At 49.1% G+C, this 18,805-nt stretch overlaps 1 protein-coding gene across 1 annotated transcript; it reads left to right on the top strand.

Annotated features, from left to right (window-relative positions):
• The first annotated feature begins 1,296 nt into the window (after positions 1–1,296).
• On the top strand, positions 1,297–18,523 carry TNFSF8 (TNF superfamily member 8). The gene is made up of 4 exons (XM_027727427.2): positions 1,297–1,491; positions 9,101–9,146; positions 17,552–17,623; positions 18,126–18,523. The coding sequence occupies exons 1-4, from the start codon at positions 1,297–1,299 to the stop codon at positions 18,521–18,523; spliced, it is 711 nt and encodes a 236-aa protein (XP_027583228.1).
• The last annotated feature ends 282 nt before the right edge of the window (positions 18,524–18,805 follow it).

Here is an 18,805-nt window from a genome sequence, read left to right as displayed (position 1 = left end):
GCTCTCTACTGAAGGCAACATGTTAAGCTGGATGGACCAGTGGTAAAGTCCTGTTTGTCCTCTCTGATGTCCCTGTATTCCCAAACCAAGAGCAGCTGAGACAAATTTGTGGCTCTTAGACACATGGATTAGTGGTGGGTTTGGCAGTGTTGGATTAATGGTTGGATTCAATGTACTTAGAGGTCTTTTCCAACCTCAGTGATCCTATGATTCTAAATAACACTCCCAGAAATTTGGATCATGTTGCACAAGTTAACTGGCTTGTACAGATTCAGTTCAAAAAAGGACACCCATCTAACTGTGAAAATTCTCAGAAACACCCAAGTTTCATTCGAGCTGGGCTGGCCAGCAAGGCAGGAGTCACCTCACATAAAACATGCAGGGATAGGAATGGCTGGTCCATCAACACTGGAATGAAGCAGGAATGTTTCCAAATAAACAGGCAATGGAGATGGGGAAGAGCCTTAAGGGGAAGATGTTTGAGGAGCAGCTGAGGGCACTTGGTGTGTTCAGCTGGAGAAGAGGAGACTGAGGGCAGAGCTCAGTGCAGTTCCAGCTGCCTGGGCAGGGGCAGAGGAGGGGCAGGGACTGAGCTCTGCTCTGGGGGGACCAGGGACAGCACCCAGGGAATGGCTGGAGCTGTGCCAGGGCAGGGTCAGGTTGGATCTCAGGCAAAGGTTCTTCCCCCAGAGGGTGGTTGGGCACTGCCCAGGCTCCCCAGGGCAGTGGGCACGGCCCCAAGGCTGCCAGAGCTCCAGGAGGGTTTGGATGATCCTCTGGGGCACAGGATGTGACCCTTGGGGATGGGTCTGTGCAGGGCTGAGGGTTGGACTGATGATCCTTGTGGGTCCCTTCTAACCAGGTGTGCTCTGTGACTGTCTGTGCCACAGGAAGGCAGAGCCCCGGGGCCGCTCCCGGTGCCACAGTGCAGCTGCAGCGAGTAGAAAATGAAACAGCATTTGCATATCTCCCCATTTCACAGAAAGCCGGTGGAGGGCGGGGGCCGACTGGTCTGGGGAACCGTTCACCTTCTGACATCAGACACCTCCGTGCAGGGCTCCGAGAGCCCGGGAGAAATCCCTGAGCAGGAACATGAGGCTCCTGCCCCTGCTCACAGCCGCGTCCTGCCCGCACGCCCCCGGGGCTCTCGCCCTCTGTGCCGCGAGTGATGAAGGTTTTTTTCCGGATCACATGAGCCAGGATGAAGGGGGAAAATCCTGCCAGGAGCAGAGATGGGCTGCAACTTGAACCCGACCGAGGGGAGATACAGAGCAGCACCTCGAGAGCTATATAAGAATGTGCCAGGCACAGGAGCAAACAGTTGTTCAGGTGAGGGACTCGCGTGAATCAGCCATGCATGGCAATGAAGACGCTGTTTCGAGGAGGCTCGGGGGCACCAGCAGAATCTATTTGTATTTCATCATCGCCACCCTCGTGGCATTGCTCGTCTTTGCATTGGCCACCATCATGATCCTGGTGGTTCAGAGGACGGTAAGAGGCGTCTTCATTGGATCTTTTCTTTTTCTCTGCCCTTTCCCTTTCTTTTTCTCCTTTCCAAAATTTACCTGTTGCTCCCTCTGTTATAAATGCACACACGTGAATTAGGGGAGAGAAAGATGAAACAAAGAGGGAGAGTAAAGCACTTCAAAAGAAGATGACTCTTCTCCATGGGCAGTTTTAATTTCTGGCACGGAATTTCTGCTCTGTAAATGGGAATAGAAAGCTCGTGATCCAAGATGCCAGCCAGCCTCTGTCCTGCCTCCTTAGGAGAGATGGAGAGAAGTTCCATCGTGCCTCAGTGTTTGCTCCCTGGTTTTGTGTGTCTCCTGTTGTTTCTTTGGAGAACAACCACGTTTTGAGATGGTTCGGTCTGGTCTGGTCGTGCCTACCTGTGTTCATCCAAAATAGAGATTAATTCCAGCGATGGATGTGCCAGAGGACACTTCCATGTGACCCAGGTGGTGCTGTGGGTGCGTCCTGGCAGATGCAGAGCTCTCCTGACCCACCCAGAGCAGTGGATGGGGGCAAAGCAGCTCGTTCCTGCTCTCTGTGCTGTGCTGGGGTGTGATTTTTAATGCACAACTAGAGCTACAGCAAGGAGTGCTGAGGATGTGAGACGAGGTCTCACAAAAATAACTGTTCCCTCAGCCCACAGGCATAATTTCCTCCTTAAAAGAGAGGAGAGCTCTCGAGTGCATCTGGGGTTGAGTGGGGAATCAGTGGGACAGTGACAGAGCAGAGCTACAGGTGGCTGTGGGTATAAAAAGTGCATTTTTAACCTCACCAGGAGCGTTTCCCATCAACTTCACCGGGGTAAAATGCCAGGTTGGAAGTTTTACAGGCTTTGAAGTCTCATTGCAAAAATGGAAGTGCTGAAGTACCTCCACTCCTGTTCATACAATGAAAGCACCAGCAAAGGGCTGCTGGAGGAAGGTGGCCATGGAAAACAAAATATGATCCTTTGACTCAATATTTTCTCTTCCTAAATTTACCCTGTGCAATTTGTGTGCACATTACCCAGAAATGAAACCATGAAGGCTTGACTGATACTTCTTTAAGCTCCATCAGAGAGGAGTCATTTACCTGTAATCAGTGTTCTTCCAAAAGAGAAGCAGTTTGAGGGCAGTTAAAGTGAGACATGGGGATTTTTAAGTGATAAATAGTGGCATATTAAGGGAGATCTTTAAAATAACAAGCTGGGTAATTACAGACTTGCCACAGCTTTTCTATATAATGAGGCTTTTATTTGTACTTATTATGAAAGTAAGCAGTAAATTACCTCTCCACCAGGATAAACACAGTTACACCAGTAACAATATCACTGAAAGAGTCAAGGTTTTGACTTAAAAGAGTAATGACACCGTTGCAGCTGCTTTGAAAATGAGCTTGGCTGAAGGAGGAAATAGGAAGCTGAGGTGTGTGAGAAACAAATAAAATCAAGCAGCAATTTTCCGCTCTGAGGAGAATTTGGCAGTAAAAGCCACAAACTGTGCTCTTGCTCTCAGGGAGATGCACGACCCCGAGTTCAGGAGCAGTGTAATCATCCTCCATCCGTGACTGGTTTGGATTTCCAGACCAGGGAGCAAGTGTTGATTCTGTGAGACAGAAACATTTCAGCTCCTGGTGGCACCTCAGGGGAAGGCTCCTTTGGAAACACAGCTGTGGTTGGGCTGAACACCTCATAACTTTGACTTCAGCAGCTCCAGGGAAAGGGACTGGAGAGTTTTGGAGCCCTGTGGATATTGAGTCCTGTTGCTGCAGGGATTAGAGCATCACCAAGGGTCAACCAGGCCAAGGGCCGGGTCCTGCACTTTGGCCACAACAACCCCCTGCAGCCCCACGGGCTGGGACAGAGTGGCTGGAGAGCAGCCAGGCAGGAAGGGACCTGGGGGCTCTGACTGACAGCAGCTGAACATGAGCCAGGGGGGCCCAGGGGGGCAAGAGGGCCAATGGATCCTGGCCTGGCTCAGGAACAGTGTGGCAGCAGGAGCAGGGAGGGGATTCTGCCCCTGTGCTGGGCACTGGGGAGGCCACCCCTGGAGTGCTGTGCCCAGTTGTGGCCCCTCAGCTCAGGAAGGACATGGAGGGGCTGGAGCAGGTCCAGAGAAGGGCAACCAGGCTGGGGAAGGGTGTGGAGCACAAGTGCTGTGAGGAGAGGCTGAGGGAGCTGGGGGGGCTCAGCCTGGACAGGAGGAGGCTCAGGGGAGACCTTCTCACTCTCTACAACTCCCTGCCAGGAGGGGGGAGCCCGGGGGGGTCGGGCTCTGCTGCCAGGAACCAGCAGCAGGACAAGAGGGCACAGCCTTGAGCTGCCCCAGGGCAGGTTTAGGTTGGCCATTGGGCAGAAGTTGTTTGCAGAGAGAGGGATCAGCCCTTGGAATGGGCTGCCCAGGGAGGGGGGGGAGTCCCTGTCCCTGGAGGGGTTTGAGCAGAGCCTGGATGTGGCATCAGTGCCATGGTCTGGGTGACAAGGTGGGGTTGGGTCACAGGTTGGACTCGATGATCTCAGAGGTCTTTTCCAACCCAGTTGATTCTGTGATTCTGTGATCAATTGACTTAATTATTCTCTTTGCAATTCTCGAAGAAGGGACCAATTTTTGTGTGATCACCCTCTTGGGATGGTCAGGTTTTCTCTCCAGATGTTCCCAGCTGGATTATGTGAGTGGTCCTTCACCTCAGGGGCAACTTCACGCCCTCCTTATGCTGAGCAGAGATAGAAGCTTTTCTTTTCCTCTGCTCAAAGGGGTGTTAGAGGGTTGTAGGGACAACACAGGTGTTGTGACACTTGTCTTGGGTGCCACAGCATTAAAGGGAGGCTTCTGGTGGCAGCAGATCACACAGCCCCCTGCCCCCATCACAGGTTACAAGCTGGCTGCTCGTGTTCCTTTTTATGAATTTATACTTACCTATTTTAGGATGAAGGAGGACAGATTGGAAAAGGAAAATCAAACTGTGTAGAAACGAAGCATTTACCTCACCCACGACCTGGGTGCTCTGCATAAGGGAAACACAAGATGAAAGACCAAATTTAAAAAAAAAAAAAAAGGCAACTATGATTCAAAGCTGCTTCTCTGAATTTCTAGTACACATTAACACCCCTCCCTCCCATTTTCCAGCACCCCAAGAAATTTCCTTTACGCCTTGTTTTCAAGAAGGGTGGCACAGCATGGTAATGTCAGACCTGGGAAGTGTCATTTTTGGAACTAAACTACGTTTTTTGGAATTAATTACATGTGGTGCTGAGGTCAGTTTGTTTCTTCACCTTTCATGTGCAGAACCCCTTGGCTTCAGGCCATTCTTGATCTTTCACAAGAGACTTTGTTTTCCTGTGGAATAAGAATAGTCTGTGTAAGGTGATCTGGAGCCTTCATTTTACTTCTTAACACTTTTATAGGTGTGTTTAAACCTCCACCCTGTTGAATATATGTATATATATATATATATACACACGTCTCTGTAGGTAATTATGTGCATAGAGAGACAGACATAAAATCAGGGAAAGAGAATGGGACAGAAAGGACTGGAAAAATGTCATTTTAAGTCACACAGACCCCAACAAATCTTGATGTGCTGTGTGAGACACCTGGGCCACCCACCCCCACGAACAAATTCTGTGTGAATGCCCAAAATCCACGATCTAGGGCAGTCCATCAGTGCTCTGGAGTTTGTTCACTTCATATCTTTAACCTAAATCATGTGGGCAAATCTTTTCACCACCATTAAGGCACCTGTGTGGCAGTTGCTGAGTCAGAGCAGGGATTTATATTTGCTGATCTAGTCTTGAAGGCTGTTAAAAACATTGAAAAAGTGGCTCTGCCGTGCCCAGGAATCTCCCCTGCAGCCCCCGGGGTGATCCTGCACTGTCTGTCGGGGATTTCTGTCTGCTCAAAACTAGTTTTGTCCCAGCTGCCCCAAGCGGTGCCTGTTGGCCCCCTCTGGTGGCAACCCCGACAGAAAGGAAAATTAAATTCAAAATAAAATAAAATAATAAAATAAAATAAAATAAAATAAAACGTGGAATTTGCCCCCTCAAAGCAGATTTACCACTGACTGAGCAGGACAGGAAACCACTGAGGCATTTTAGAGGAAAACTGCACTGGTGCAGCTCCTGCTGTGGGTGTTCTGTGCAGGGACAGTCCCCTGTCACTTGGACAGGTTTGGGCAGTGCTGGAAAAACTGATTTTCACACAGAGCTGTTTCCTGTGATGCTCATCATCACATCAGTTGTGGAGATGATGCTCTGCTCTCTGCAGTTTCATGTCTGGTGGCTACATTTGCACCTCAAAGACACCTACCTGAGGTGCCAGCAGCTCCTTTTCTCCTCAGCCAGGGCTGGGGCAGAGAACAGAATCCCAGAATCATTAAGGTTGGATGAGATCTCCAAGATTAAGTCCAACCTGTGTCCCATTCCCACCTTGTCCCCCAGCCCAGAGCACTGAGTGCCACGTCCAGCCCTTCCTTGGACACCTCCAGGGGTGGGGACTCCACCACCTCCCTGGGCAGCCCCTGCCAAGGCCTGACCACCCTTCAGTGGAGAAATTCTTCCTGAAGTCATGATGGTCTGAGGCTGAGCAGAAACACAGGAGAGCCTGGAGGCTTCTTTTCAAACTGAAGACCTTCCTTTGAGGACAGAGGAGCAGAGAGCTGCTCCCCACAGAGCTGCCACAGGCACAGGCTCTTGGAGAACTCTGCACTTAGTTAAGCTGAGCCCAGCCCTGTTCGGGGGGGAGTGTGGTTTGGAAATGTGTTTTCTTGGACTTTCTGGAGGTAGATACACATGTCATAGAATCCCAGAATGGTTTGGGTTGGAAGGGACCTTAAAATCATCCAGTTCCACCCCCTGCCATGGGCAGAGACACCTTCCACCAGCCCAGGCTGCTCCAAGCCCCTCCAACCTGGCCTTGGACACTTCCAGGGATCCAGGGGCAGCCACAGCTTCTCTGGGCAACCTGTGCCAGGGCCTGCCCACCCTCCCAGTGGTCAGAGATGTCTGGTTAGATGAATATTCACCACTCTAACACAGGAATTCACAGTGACCCTTTAGCAGTCCCACTCCATCTCAGACTGAGAAAATTCCTTGTAAAATGATTAAGAGAAACAAGAATGAAATTACTTTCACTGACAACTGATTATTTTCTCTATTAGAGCAAACTCATATTCTGCTTGCTGAGTAAAGACTGAGATCCTTCCTCATCAGCACCCAGATCACTCCAGACAGGGTGGAATTCATTGTCAGGAATTATTTCTGAGCTGCCACTGTAGAATGTAATCTATTTGGGCTCCCACTGGTTGATTTTTTGCATTCCAAACAATAGCATTACATGCAACATTTCTGCTGTTAGAAAAGACAGAAGTAATACCAGTAATATTTCAAAGGGAGTTCTGAAGTTTTATTCCAATCTCTACTCAGTTGTCACGAAAATAAATTGCATTAGTATCTGCTGGTTTCACTTGCTGGGAGACTTCCCAGGGGAGAGCACAATAAATTAGTGCCTTTTAATTTTGTTTCTGTTGCCCTGACTACAAAACACGCTCTGGGATATCACCCTTGTCCCTCACACCAGCTCTGAGGGAGGTTTGCAAGGTGACCACCTCACTGGTGGCAATGTCTCAATTGCTTTACCAAACACTTCTCTATTAAATGATTTAATGCAGTGTAATCTCGTTGGGGACAGAGTATCTCCCTCCTGTCATGTAAAAATTCCTTTTATTATCCACAGAGGGCAGAAATGCTCATATATTACATTGACAAATAACAGTTCCCTGTGCCCTGAGTGTGTGTGAGAGGGGCAGCCCAGAGCAGGGGGCAAAGAAAGGTGTTGAGAGGTTCTGGCAGAGGGGCCTTGGGAGGGTTTTCAGCCAAAACTCTCCTCAGTCCCAGATATGATGATTTGTGTGCACAGAGTCCGTGAGGGTTTGTGAGGGAGGATGTGGGGTAGGGGACAAAAAGCTTGGAAGCACCTGGTTTTTCAAATCATATCTCTCAGTTTCTGTTCATCCCCTACCCCAGCAGCTTTCCTGCACAGCTTAGGAAGGTCACCTGGAGAAATCCTGTCTCGACAGGTAACTCTGCCCATTCCTTACTCAGGCGTGGGAGGAGAAAAATGCACAAATGACTTTTTACAGATATCTAATTCACTGGAGAACCACAGAGTCATTTAAACTGGAAAAGAGCTCCAAGTCATCGAGTCCAAGCATTAACCCAGCACTGCCAAGCCCACCTGGAAGCACCTCTGCCATCTCTGCAGGACACAGAATTTGGCATTAGAGCAAAGCATTGCTTTGCTGGGAGCAGACACAGCTCTACACTTCAGCATGGCTGAGAACATGGTCACATTAGGCCAAACTCTTAATTAAAACTATTCCTAAATATTTAAGACTAAAAGATGAAGTACCACAAACTGGCCCAACATGACTTCTCTCACTGTCCAACCATCTTCCTTCTCCCCTCACCACCTGCCATTTAATTCACACACAGAAATAAAGTGCTCATGTTGTAAGACCACTACACTGAAGTTGTTTCTCGTGATGGGCCTCATTTCTCCCAGGAGATATCAGATGTTCTGTTAAAGTTGGTACCAGGTTCCCAGCTTTCTTCTTCTTGGACATGCTGGTGGGGAGAGGCTCCCCAGGGGAAGTGGTCACAGCACCAAATCTGACAGAGCTCAAGAAGCTGTTCTCAGTCAGATGGTTTAGTTTTAGGTAGTCCTGTGAGGAGCAGAGAGTTGGTCTTGATGATGCTTATGGGTCCCTTCCACCTCCAAACACTCTGTAGATCTGTGGTAAGCTGGACTTAGCCTGGTTAGTCCCCACAGTTGGTTTGTACCCAGGTAAGAGGAGCTGTTTTAGCCTGGATACCAAAAATCCCGGTGGGACCACTTGGTGTGTGAGAGTGAAAGGATGTGACACAGAGTTTCCAGCACTGAGGAACTCTCAGGGTCTTTCCTCAGCTCTTGAGAGAACTTTTTGCTCCTGGAGGGCATCGCTGGAGGTTTCTGAGCTGTCAGGGACTTCACTTGTGTGGAATAACATGCAAGCAAGCACAGCCCTCGGGGTCCTGTGTCTGGGTGGCAGAGCTGTGATGAATCAGAGGCAAGACCTCAGAGGAATCCTGCTGCATTCCAGCCTTGGAGCTTGTTTCCTGGGAAGTTCTCATGTCACACTGATTGAGGACAATCTCCTGCACCATTTTGACCCCTGGTTTTACATCCCAGCAAGCAGTAGGAGCAGAGGTGAGGCAGGACAACATTTTCATGCTCAGACCTGTGTGGGAGCTTCAGTTATCACCCAGCCTTGTCTTCCCAGGGACAAACTCTGGTTCTCAAGGGTGTCCATCCCACTCTGGCCACTCCATGGAGGTTTTCAGGGCTTGTTCCTCTGAAACAGCCCCAATAGAACCCACACACATTTCTTACTGCCCTGAGAGAATCACTGACTGTGTCAGAAATGTTAGAAAACGTTCTGTGTGAGAAAAACATGTTAGAAAAACAGATCTGTGATGAGGGAAACGTTTCAGATCCACTTTTAAGGCAGGGTTGCACTTGAACATGGCTATGCCCTGCTCCCAGGATAACCATCCCTTCTCTTTATTCTCTTTCAGGCACCTGATCCTGCCATGGAGGGCATCAAAAAACCCATCAGGACGGGTAAGACACCTAAAAAATACATGTGATTTGACTCATCTCTGATGCAAACACCACCCAGGGTCACGAATAAGCCAATTGTGCACATCTTAACATTTCACATTAAATCTCCTCTTGGTGAAGAGCCAAAGTAGTGGGGAAAAAAAATGAAACTAATAAGAAAAAAGCTTTTAAATTACTCAGTACATCCAGAAGCCATGGCAGAGGAAATAACAAATATATGTGAATGTGCCCTGGAGGAGCCTTTTTGCCAGATGATGTGAACATCACTGTGACTTTTAGGTCTTATTTTAAGGGCTTCTCTTACACGTGTGTGTTGTGTCCATATCTTCACAAGGCAGGGGGGGAATGTGTTGCCACATATTTCAGAACAGCTGAAACTCCTCCTGTGCTCCCTCTGGCCTGGAGCAGTCCTGTGTTTCCTGCTGGTCTGTGGGGCAAAGGGAGATCCAGAAGGGACAAGTGTTCTTACAGCACCAAAAGGCACAGGCACGGAATTGAAACAGGCAGAGTGTGAGCACAGGGAGCCCAAAACAGGAAAAAAACTGCCTAGCAGAGACAGCATACCACGGTTTTGCTTTTGCTGAGTGTAAATCAGGAGGAGAACTATTTATTGCACTGACATTGGCTCCCTGGGTACACGGCTCTTAGCACCAAGGATTTGACTTCTTGCAAATCTAAGTTCATGTTCAGACCCAGAGGAGAGAAGATACCATTGTCTTCTGCTGCAGACGGGAAAAGTGAAGCCCAGTGTTCATCTAAAAATGGTGCAGAATGGGAGATTAAAGGTCACTTGGCTTGTTCAGCTGGAGGAGACTGAGGTCAGACCCCATCAGGGTCTGCAGCTCCTCCTGAGGGGCAGCTCCAATCTCTGCTCCCTGTGAGCAGGGACAGCACCCAGGGAATGGCTGGAGCTGTGTCAGGGCAGGGTCAGGTTGGATCTCAGCAAAAGGTTCTTCCCCCAGAGGGTGGTTGGCACTGCCCAGGCTCCCCAGGGCAGTGGGCACAGCCCCAAGGCTGCCAGAACTCCAGGAGGGTTTGGACAACGCTCTGAGGGACAGGGTGGGATCATTGGGGTGTCTGTGCAGGGCCAGGGGTTGCACTGGATGATCCTGGTGGTTCCCTCCAACTCAGGATATTCTGTGATTCCGTGAGTCTAAGTAACAAAAGTTCAAGGTCCAGAGAATCCCAGTAACAACCTTTCCTGCATCACTTGGGAACCGCTTACTCTGTTTTGGATAATTTTTGAATTCTTGGCTCTCCCATACTGGGCTTGTTTCCTAGCCCAGGGGGCAATTTCCTGAGGACCCCTGACAGGGAGCTCTGTCATCTGCTGCCAGGTATCACCTCCTGACTACTAAGCAAGGAGCTGTGGCAAGTGCTGCAAGGTCCTACCCAGAAACAGAGGTAGAAGAAACACTGCAGGAGGGGAACTGTGCTGAGGCTGAAGCTGCTGTGGATTTAGATTTGGATCTGTCTCTGCCCAGGTGTTGATGATGTGGTTTGAATGTGTTTTGTGCCCAAGTTGTTCAAACCAGAGCTTTGAAGCTGTTAAAATGGGCAAGTTAAAAAAGCAGCATCGCCCAGTTGCCAGCTGGGTGCTCAGCCTGGCACCAGCCCTGGGTTGGTACCTGCTGGTGCCAAACATCTCAGAGATGCTGGTGGGGGATGCAGGACTGCACCCCATCCCTGGGAGTGTCCAAGGCCACGTTGGACAGGGCTTGGAGCAACCTGGGCTAGTGGAAGGTGTCCCTGCCCATGGCAGGGGGTGGAACTGGATGATCTTCCAGGTCCCTTCCAACCCAAAGCAGTCTGGGATTCTGTGATGCTCCAGTTCTCTGGTGAGACAAGCTGGAGTTCACTCAGGTAGAGACTAAAATGCCAACGGGCACAAGTCCAGACCCAGCTACAACTCTGAATTAATTTTGTCTTATCAAAGCAGGAAAACAGGATGATTTCATTGAGATTTCCAACGAGATTATGTCCTGTTGTTAACTAAACACCAGCGGGCACTAAAGCAGACTTATGGGAGGTTTATGGCCCTGACTCAGCTGTCAGCCCTCAATGGATGGGCCTGCAGGAATCTGCAAGCACAAGCTGAGGGCGATGCCATGTCAGCTAATTAAATGCTTGTGTGAAAAATGGCATCAGTCTCCTCAAATCCCCCGTGCCACTGTCAGGGGAGCACCTGAGCAACGAAATCCATCACCCACTAAATGGTGGTGAAATGTTCTCTGTGGAATTATTCCTCTGTGGAAACTCGTCCCTGTTTTGTAAATATTGGATCATATTTTAATATGGGCCAGAGGGGTGTTGTGGTTTGGTTCATTTTTTAGAGGGAGAACTAAGTCACAGAGAAATTTATAACCTTCAGACTTTGGAGGGGCTCAGCCCTCATCATCTCCTTGTTGTCCTCTCCAAGCCTCACTTCCCCATGAATCCTGGGCTGATGGCTTTTCTTGTTATTTGAACTGTAAAGATTTGGTGCTTAAATCTCTCCTAATTTGCAAAAGGAAAAAAACCTGCAGGTACATATCCACACACACACTTTACAGGTATTTTTGTCTGGCAGTAAGATCCATTTGCAGATGATGGAGAGACCAGGAAAGGAAATCCATCACCCCATTCACAGTTTCAATGGGAAATAGGCTCCCAAATCAAAATCTGGCTCTGAGAAATTAATATAATACAGGTGACAGTCACATACTTGATACCACAAAGTAAATCAGGCTGAAACCAGTGAACCAAGAAGCCTTTTAGGATTTGCAGCAATATCTCAGAGGGCACCTTGGTCTTCTGCAATTAAATCTGATCTCTTCCAACCTGGAATTCTCCCAGTGCAACACTTTGGGAAGCAGCTGAGGGAGCTGGGGGGGCTCAGCCTGGAGAAAAGGAGGCTCAGGGGGGACCTTCTGGCTCTGCAACCCCCTGACAGGAGGGGGGAGCCGGGGGGGTCGGGCTCTGCTCCCAGGGAACAAGGGACAGGAGGAGAGGGAACGGCCTCCAGCTGTGCCAGGGGAGGGTCAGGTTGGACATCAGGAGGAATTTCCTCATGGAAAGGGTGGTCAGGCCTTGGCAGGGGCTGCCCAGGGAGGTTTGGAGTTCCCACCCCTGGAGGTGTCCAAGGAAGGACTGGATGTGGCACTCAGTGCCCTGGGCTGGGGGACAAGGTGGGCATCGGGCACAGCTTGGACTTGATGGTCTGGGAGGGCTTTTCCAACCTCAGTGACTCTGGGATTCCGTGATGACACTGCAGGTCACTAATCCCATGACAGAGGGTTCTTCAGAAACGGAGATTTCACCCTTAGACCATAAAGATTTTTGCCTTCTCCCCCTCAGCAATGTGTCTGGGTGCACATGGGTGACACTGTCTGAGGTCTGTCTGTGCTGGGAAGGTCAGGGCAGGGGAGTTCTGTCTCTCACCTTTAAAAATTCGGGCAAGCCTGGGCTTGCACATGCTGGAAAGAGAGCACAGGCAGGAAACTGCAGCCACACACATTCCAGTTAGTCATAATGGGAGCTGGTTGCTTGTTTAATTGATAATGGGATGATTGGTGTTGCTCAAAATGCTAAATGTTAGATCTTCCCTCCCACCAATACTTAAAACACAAGTTATAGATGAATATATATATATATATATAAATAGCTCATGGGATTGTGTGACCTGTGCTACACTGATGAGCATGTTAGAGATTTGAATAGTTTTGGCCTTAAACACAAGTTATTGATGAATATATATATGTGTGTGTGTATATATATTATATATGTATATATATGTTTATATGTATATATGTATCTATATATATGTGTGTGTATATATGTATATATATGTTTATATGTACATATGTATGTATATATATGTGTATATATGTGTGTATATATATGTATATATGTTTGTATGTATATATGTATGTATATATGTATATATATGTGTGTATATATATATATACACATATGAATAGCTCATGGCATTATGTGACCTGTGCTACACTGAGCATGTTAGAGATTTGAACAATTTGGGCCTTACACTCTACAGGTTTTGCAGTGGTCAGGTGTACAGTGATGAATTCGTAAGGTATTCCTCCTAAATTTGGGGGGGACAAAGGGATATTTCTTTAGTTTATGCTTTTGGGAAGGAGGGGAAATTGGCAGCTGAGTTCAGTGCCCTTTCAGTGCTCAGGAGCAGAGACAGCCTTGGGCTCTCAGGGACCGAAGGACTCGGTGTGTGGGTGCCAGGCACAGCCAGGAGCAGAGCCCAGCTCTGTCCCTGAGCCCAGCTCTGTCCCTGACCCCAGGAGGGGATGTCACCCAACTGGAATTGTCACAGCATCGTGGGCTGGAACAGTCCCTCAGCACCAGCCAGTGCTGTTTGCAGGGCACTGAGCTGGGAGGAGAGTGCTAAAGACACAGGGACTTCAGAGAGTGGCTGCTGAGAAATGAAATTAAGCAAATCCTGCTAACTCTGGCGTGCTGACAGAGATGGATGATGTCCCCTTGCCTAATTTTATAAGCACTTAAATCCATGGGGGTTGCAGAGGAACTGAAAGCTGCTTGTTGCCTCCTTGTACTTCTTTACTTCACAATCCATATTCAGGTTTTTGACCTGCTCTTGTGCCTGCCACGCTCAGCCTCCAGCCAGCTGTGGTGCCACCCACAGGGCACTGGAATGTCACAGCAAGGGCTGAGTGGGACCAGGACAGCCTTCAGAAGCCCCATCTGAGGGGCTTTCCATGTCTGGGTAGCAACACCTTCCGTGCTGAGATGCCACTTTCAGCTCTTGGTTTGTGCCCTTTGGTGGCACTCCCGTCATACCCATCTCAGAGTGGGGAAACAGAGGCAGCCAGCAGTGAGGAGAGTTTTCCAGGCAGAGTCACATCCTCGTGGACCTGCCTGGCACCAGCCCATCCATCCACCTGTCCCAAACCTGTTCTTCCTGGCTGGACAAAGTGCTGCTGTGTTTTGATGAGACTCTTTTCAACTTACACCTCAGGGGGAAATCCTGAGGGTTCAGTGAGGCTGCAGCTCCCATTTCCCAGCCCTGCTGTGCATCCCTTTGGCTTGGGGAAGAAAAGCTGCATTAAGCTCATGGAAATAGCCTGGCCCTTTTTCTCACCCTCTGGATGCTCATCCTGTGGTAAGAAGGGTCAGGGAGACAAAAAGGAGTTGTCACCTGCTTCTTTAGGGCAAAATAGCTTAAGTGGCCTTGCTTGAAGCAGATGATCTCCAGCTTCTGTGCATCACACCACGAAAGCAGGGTGGTCTTCTTGCTACTTTGTCCCAAATGTGGCTTTGTCTTTCCTCCTCCTCACAGTATTTTTAAGCTCCTATAATCCTATTGATTTTGGAGGGATTACTCCTGATTTACACAGTGAACAGTGCAAAGCCAATTAGGTGATGTGATCGAACACATCCATCGATCACTCCTGAAGCTCTGCTAATTTCAGCCTCTCTTGGCTTGAGCTGAAATGTTTCAGATAAAAGAAATTAACTTGAGAAATAAAAAACCAGTTATAAGCTGCTTCAGCAGAGCAAGAACCAGAACAGCCTTCATAAAATGATGTATTTCTTTTTTCATCACTTGCCTTCTGGAAAACACAGGATAAATGGTTTAAACGCAGACACACGGAATTTGCTGACAGCAATAAATGTGAGTACAGCTTTGGAAATGCAAAGGGCAGCCAGATCCGCCAGGGGAGATCTCTGGAGGTGCCATGAGACAGCTCAGGACTGGCCAAGCTCGGGGCAGCTCCAGGCTGGTTGTGGGCAGGCTCAGCACTTTGCTCGCCTGGCAGATGTTGCAGCTTCCAAGGTCTGCTTGTGCAGCAGGGGATTTTCAGCTTTATAGGGTAAACCCCCTAAATGCCACCGAGTTTCTGCAAAGAATCCCTGCTGGCCTTTATTTCAAACTGAAGCTGTTACAGTGTTATCAAGCCTTTGGTAACACGGAGTCAGCAGCCTGAGCTCACTCACACTACTCGTCCTGCCAGAAAGGTTCTCTCCCATCCTTTGCCCTATCTCCCCATCTCTGCAGTGCCTGTGCCCTCACCAAAACACTACAGTGACATGACTAACACTAGGAAAGTAGGGTTTGTTTTTTCTTTGGGGATTTCCAGCGTGTTGAAGGGACTTTGGTGCATGGCTTACTCATTGTTGGAGCACTGTGAGCTCCTGCTTTCCCCAAAAGTGTTTCAACCATGAAATCAGAGAAAGATTGCAATTTTTTTAAGATATCCACAGCCTCCTTCTCCAACAGAGAATGCAAAGGCTGCAATGCACACACAAACACACCCAGACAGGGGACTTGTGTGGGAGCAGCTTCTCCCTGATTTATCCATCCTCCTGACGAAGTCTCCCTTAAAAATCAGGCCAGGCAGTTACTGCGAGAGTTTGGAGATTTTAATCTCTTTTTATTACCCTTAGTTTCAGGAATCCTAGAAAACTTATGATTATTGTCTCACTCTGCATTTAATAGGCTGCTTCTTGTTAGAATGATTGAATCACAGAATATCCTGAGTGGGAAGGGACCCACAAGGATCATCAAAGTCCAGCTCCTGGCCCTGCACAGACACCCCAATGATCCCACCCTCTCCCTCAGAGCGTTATTCAAGCACTCCTGGAGCTCTGGCAGCCTTGGGGCTGTGCCCACTGCCCTGGGGAGCCTGGGCAGTGCCAACCACCCTCTGGGGGAAGAACCTTTTGCTGAGATCCAACCTGACCCTGCCCTGACACAGCTCCAGCCATTCCCTGGGTCCTGTCACTGCTCAGAGAGAGCAGGGATTGGAGCTGCCCCTCGGGAGGAGCTGCAGACCCTGAAGGGACACCTTCCACTAGCCCAGATTGCTCCAAGCCCCGTCCAACCTGGCCTTGAGCACTTCCAGGGATGGATATTCAGTGCCTTTAACTGAACGCTCAGCACGGTGAGAGGAGGAAAAGCTCACACAGAGGAGATGGAAAGGGGGAATGCGGCTGGAAAGGAGGTGAAATGCAGGAGCAAATGGTGGGGAGTGGGGTCCAGGGAGCACGAGCTGGGTCACCGGGATGCAGCGCCGGGACACAGAAGCTGGAAAACCGGGATATGGCGCCGGGATGCAGGGGATGGAACACCGGGATGCGGTGCCGGGACGCGGAGCTGTTGGCAGCCCTGCGGTGCGATCGGCACCGGCTGCAGTGCCGGGCGCGGCCGTGGGATGGAGCCGTCCCCGCATCCCGTGGGATGTTCCCGTCTCCCCGCGGCTCCGTCGGGGCAGCCCCGGCGCCTCCCCGTCCCGGCCCTTTGGATTTGGGGGCATTCCCGTGACACAGGGGCTGGCTGTGGGCAAACCCTGCCCTCGGGTTGGGCAGCAGCAGCTTTCGGGTCCCCAGTGCCCAGAGAAGCTGTGGCTGCTCCATCCCTGCAAGTGTCCAAGGCCAGGTTGGAGCAACCTGGGCTAGGGAAAGGTGTCCCTGCCCATGGCAGGGGGTGGCACTGGATGGGTTTTAAAGTCCCTTCCGCCAAACGAGTCTGTGATTCTATGACCAATCTCATCTAAAGTCCCGGTGAAATCCACATTTTGACCATGAGAGAACAGAGCAACATTCCAAAAGCACCCAAAGAGCCATTTTCAGAAGTATGCTCCAGTTAAATGTTTTAAAGCTTCCTGTAATTGCACCATAAAAATAATTTGGTTAAATTAAGCTTACCTGCACACAATTTGTATTTCATATAACCATAGAATCCCAGGATGGTTTGAGTTGGAAGGGACCTCAAAAATCACCTCATTCCACCCCCTGCCACGGGCAGGGACACCTTCCACTATCCCAGGTTGCTCCAAGCCCCTCCAGCCTGGCCTTGGACACTTCCAGGGATCCAGGGGCAGCCACAGCTTCTCTGGGCAACCTGTGCCAGGGCCTCCCCACCTTCATTGTAAAAAATCTTCTTCCTTACATCTAATCCAAATTGCCCCTCTTTTAGTTTAAAAGTTTTACCTCTGTTTGTAAGAAGGAGAATAAGAAATCTAATTTGTTTGGCTGAGAGCTGCAATCTGCCAGAGCTTTGAGATGTTACAGATTTGCCAATCGAGTTACACTGCTGTGAATTCCCCCTGCAGATCAGATATTATCAGCCAAGGAGTAAGAACCAGCTCCTCCCTGCTGCTCCAGCTGCTGCTGTGCAGTTTGTCCTTAGCACAGGTAGAGCAAATAACTGGAGTACCAAATGCTGATGGCGCTTCACAGTACCAAAGAAACCCCCCAAAAGAACCAAAACCAAAAACAAACAAAAAAAAAAACCAAAAAAACCCCACCAAAAAACCAAACAGAAAAACAAAAACAAAACAAAACAAACAAACAAACAAACAAACCAAAAACAAACAAAAAACCAACATAAAATAAAAACCATTAATGATCACTTAATCTGTTGTTTCCTTCAGGGAACACCTTTGAAGACTATTCCAGAATCCTACAGCGTGTCCCAACCAAGGGAGCTGCTGCCTACATGAGAGGTCAGTGAAGGGCAAGACCTGCTCCTGTTACTCAAACTGGGTTTAGTGGTAAATAGTTTTGATGACTAAATGGGCATTTTCTAGGAAAATAAATCCTTAGCTTTCCTGGAATGTGGGTTTGGTTGGCAAACCCCTATCTGATGCTATAAACCATTTTTTAATTTGACTTTGAAAAATTAAAAATAAAGAGCTATGTTCTGAGCACGCACATGAATATAAATCTCCATTATTGCCTTTCAAATACCAAGTGGGAAATAATGGAGATGTACATTCAAGCATCTGCCTGGCTTGGATTTCCTGAGGGCTGCTTAAGTCCTTGGAAGTTCTTAACTCCCCATTTCCATGTGTGACTTCCCAGCTGCCTGGCTTTTTCTCAGAGTTTCCTGCAGGGAATTACTGAACAGGTATCTCCTTTTCCCAGCCAACACTCTGCTGGAAGTCACCTCGGGCTGAATTCAGGTCACTGGAGCTCCTGGTAACACCTCTCTGCTTTCCTTTCCAGTGGCCAGCCCAGGGAACAGTTCCAAGCTGAGCCTGGTGGACAAGGGGATTTGTGAGGACATCCAGTGCAGGAATGAAGAGCTGGTGATAAAGGAACAAGGTGTCTACTTGATCTACTGCCACTTGAACTTCCACCTCCCCAACTGTTCCAAAAGCCCCACTGACCTCAAGATAGAGCTCCTTGTGAACGACAGGGTGGACAGGCAGACGTTGTCCACGTGGTGTGAGTCAGAAAGGTGCCAAGGGAAGGCTTTTAAGACCTTGTTCCAGCTCCATTTGACACACCTGAAGGTGGAGGACCGAATATCAGTGGCACTTAATCATCCTCAGTTCCTGAATGAAGATTCCCTTCCCAACGAGAACGTCCTGGGGGTGCTGATGTACAGCGACCAGATGTGAGCAGCCCCTGACTTCCCACCTTGCTCTGAACATCAGTAGCCTGCTTTTACTAGGCAACACCTTGGTTTTAAATGTCCTGTCTTACCTCAACCCCAGGGTGAACAAGGAACTCTGTGAGTGTCCCAGAAAAAAAAAAACAAACAACAAAAACAACGAAACAAAACACTGCAAGAGCCACAGCTGGCAAAGGTCCCTGTGCTTTGGATCCCAGTGGGATTGTTGGACTATCCAGAAACAACCCACGGGTGTGCCAAGGGTTCCTCCAACCAATCTGTGCAAACA

The sequence above is a fragment of the Pipra filicauda genome, unplaced genomic scaffold (assembly GCF_003945595.2).
Source record: "Pipra filicauda isolate LSUMZ 115617 unplaced genomic scaffold, ASM394559v2 scaffold321_size1097455_pilon, whole genome shotgun sequence".
In the NCBI taxonomy this organism is placed as follows: Eukaryota; Metazoa; Chordata; class Aves; order Passeriformes; family Pipridae; genus Pipra; species Pipra filicauda.
This window is presented reverse-complemented; position numbering and strand designations above follow the sequence as displayed.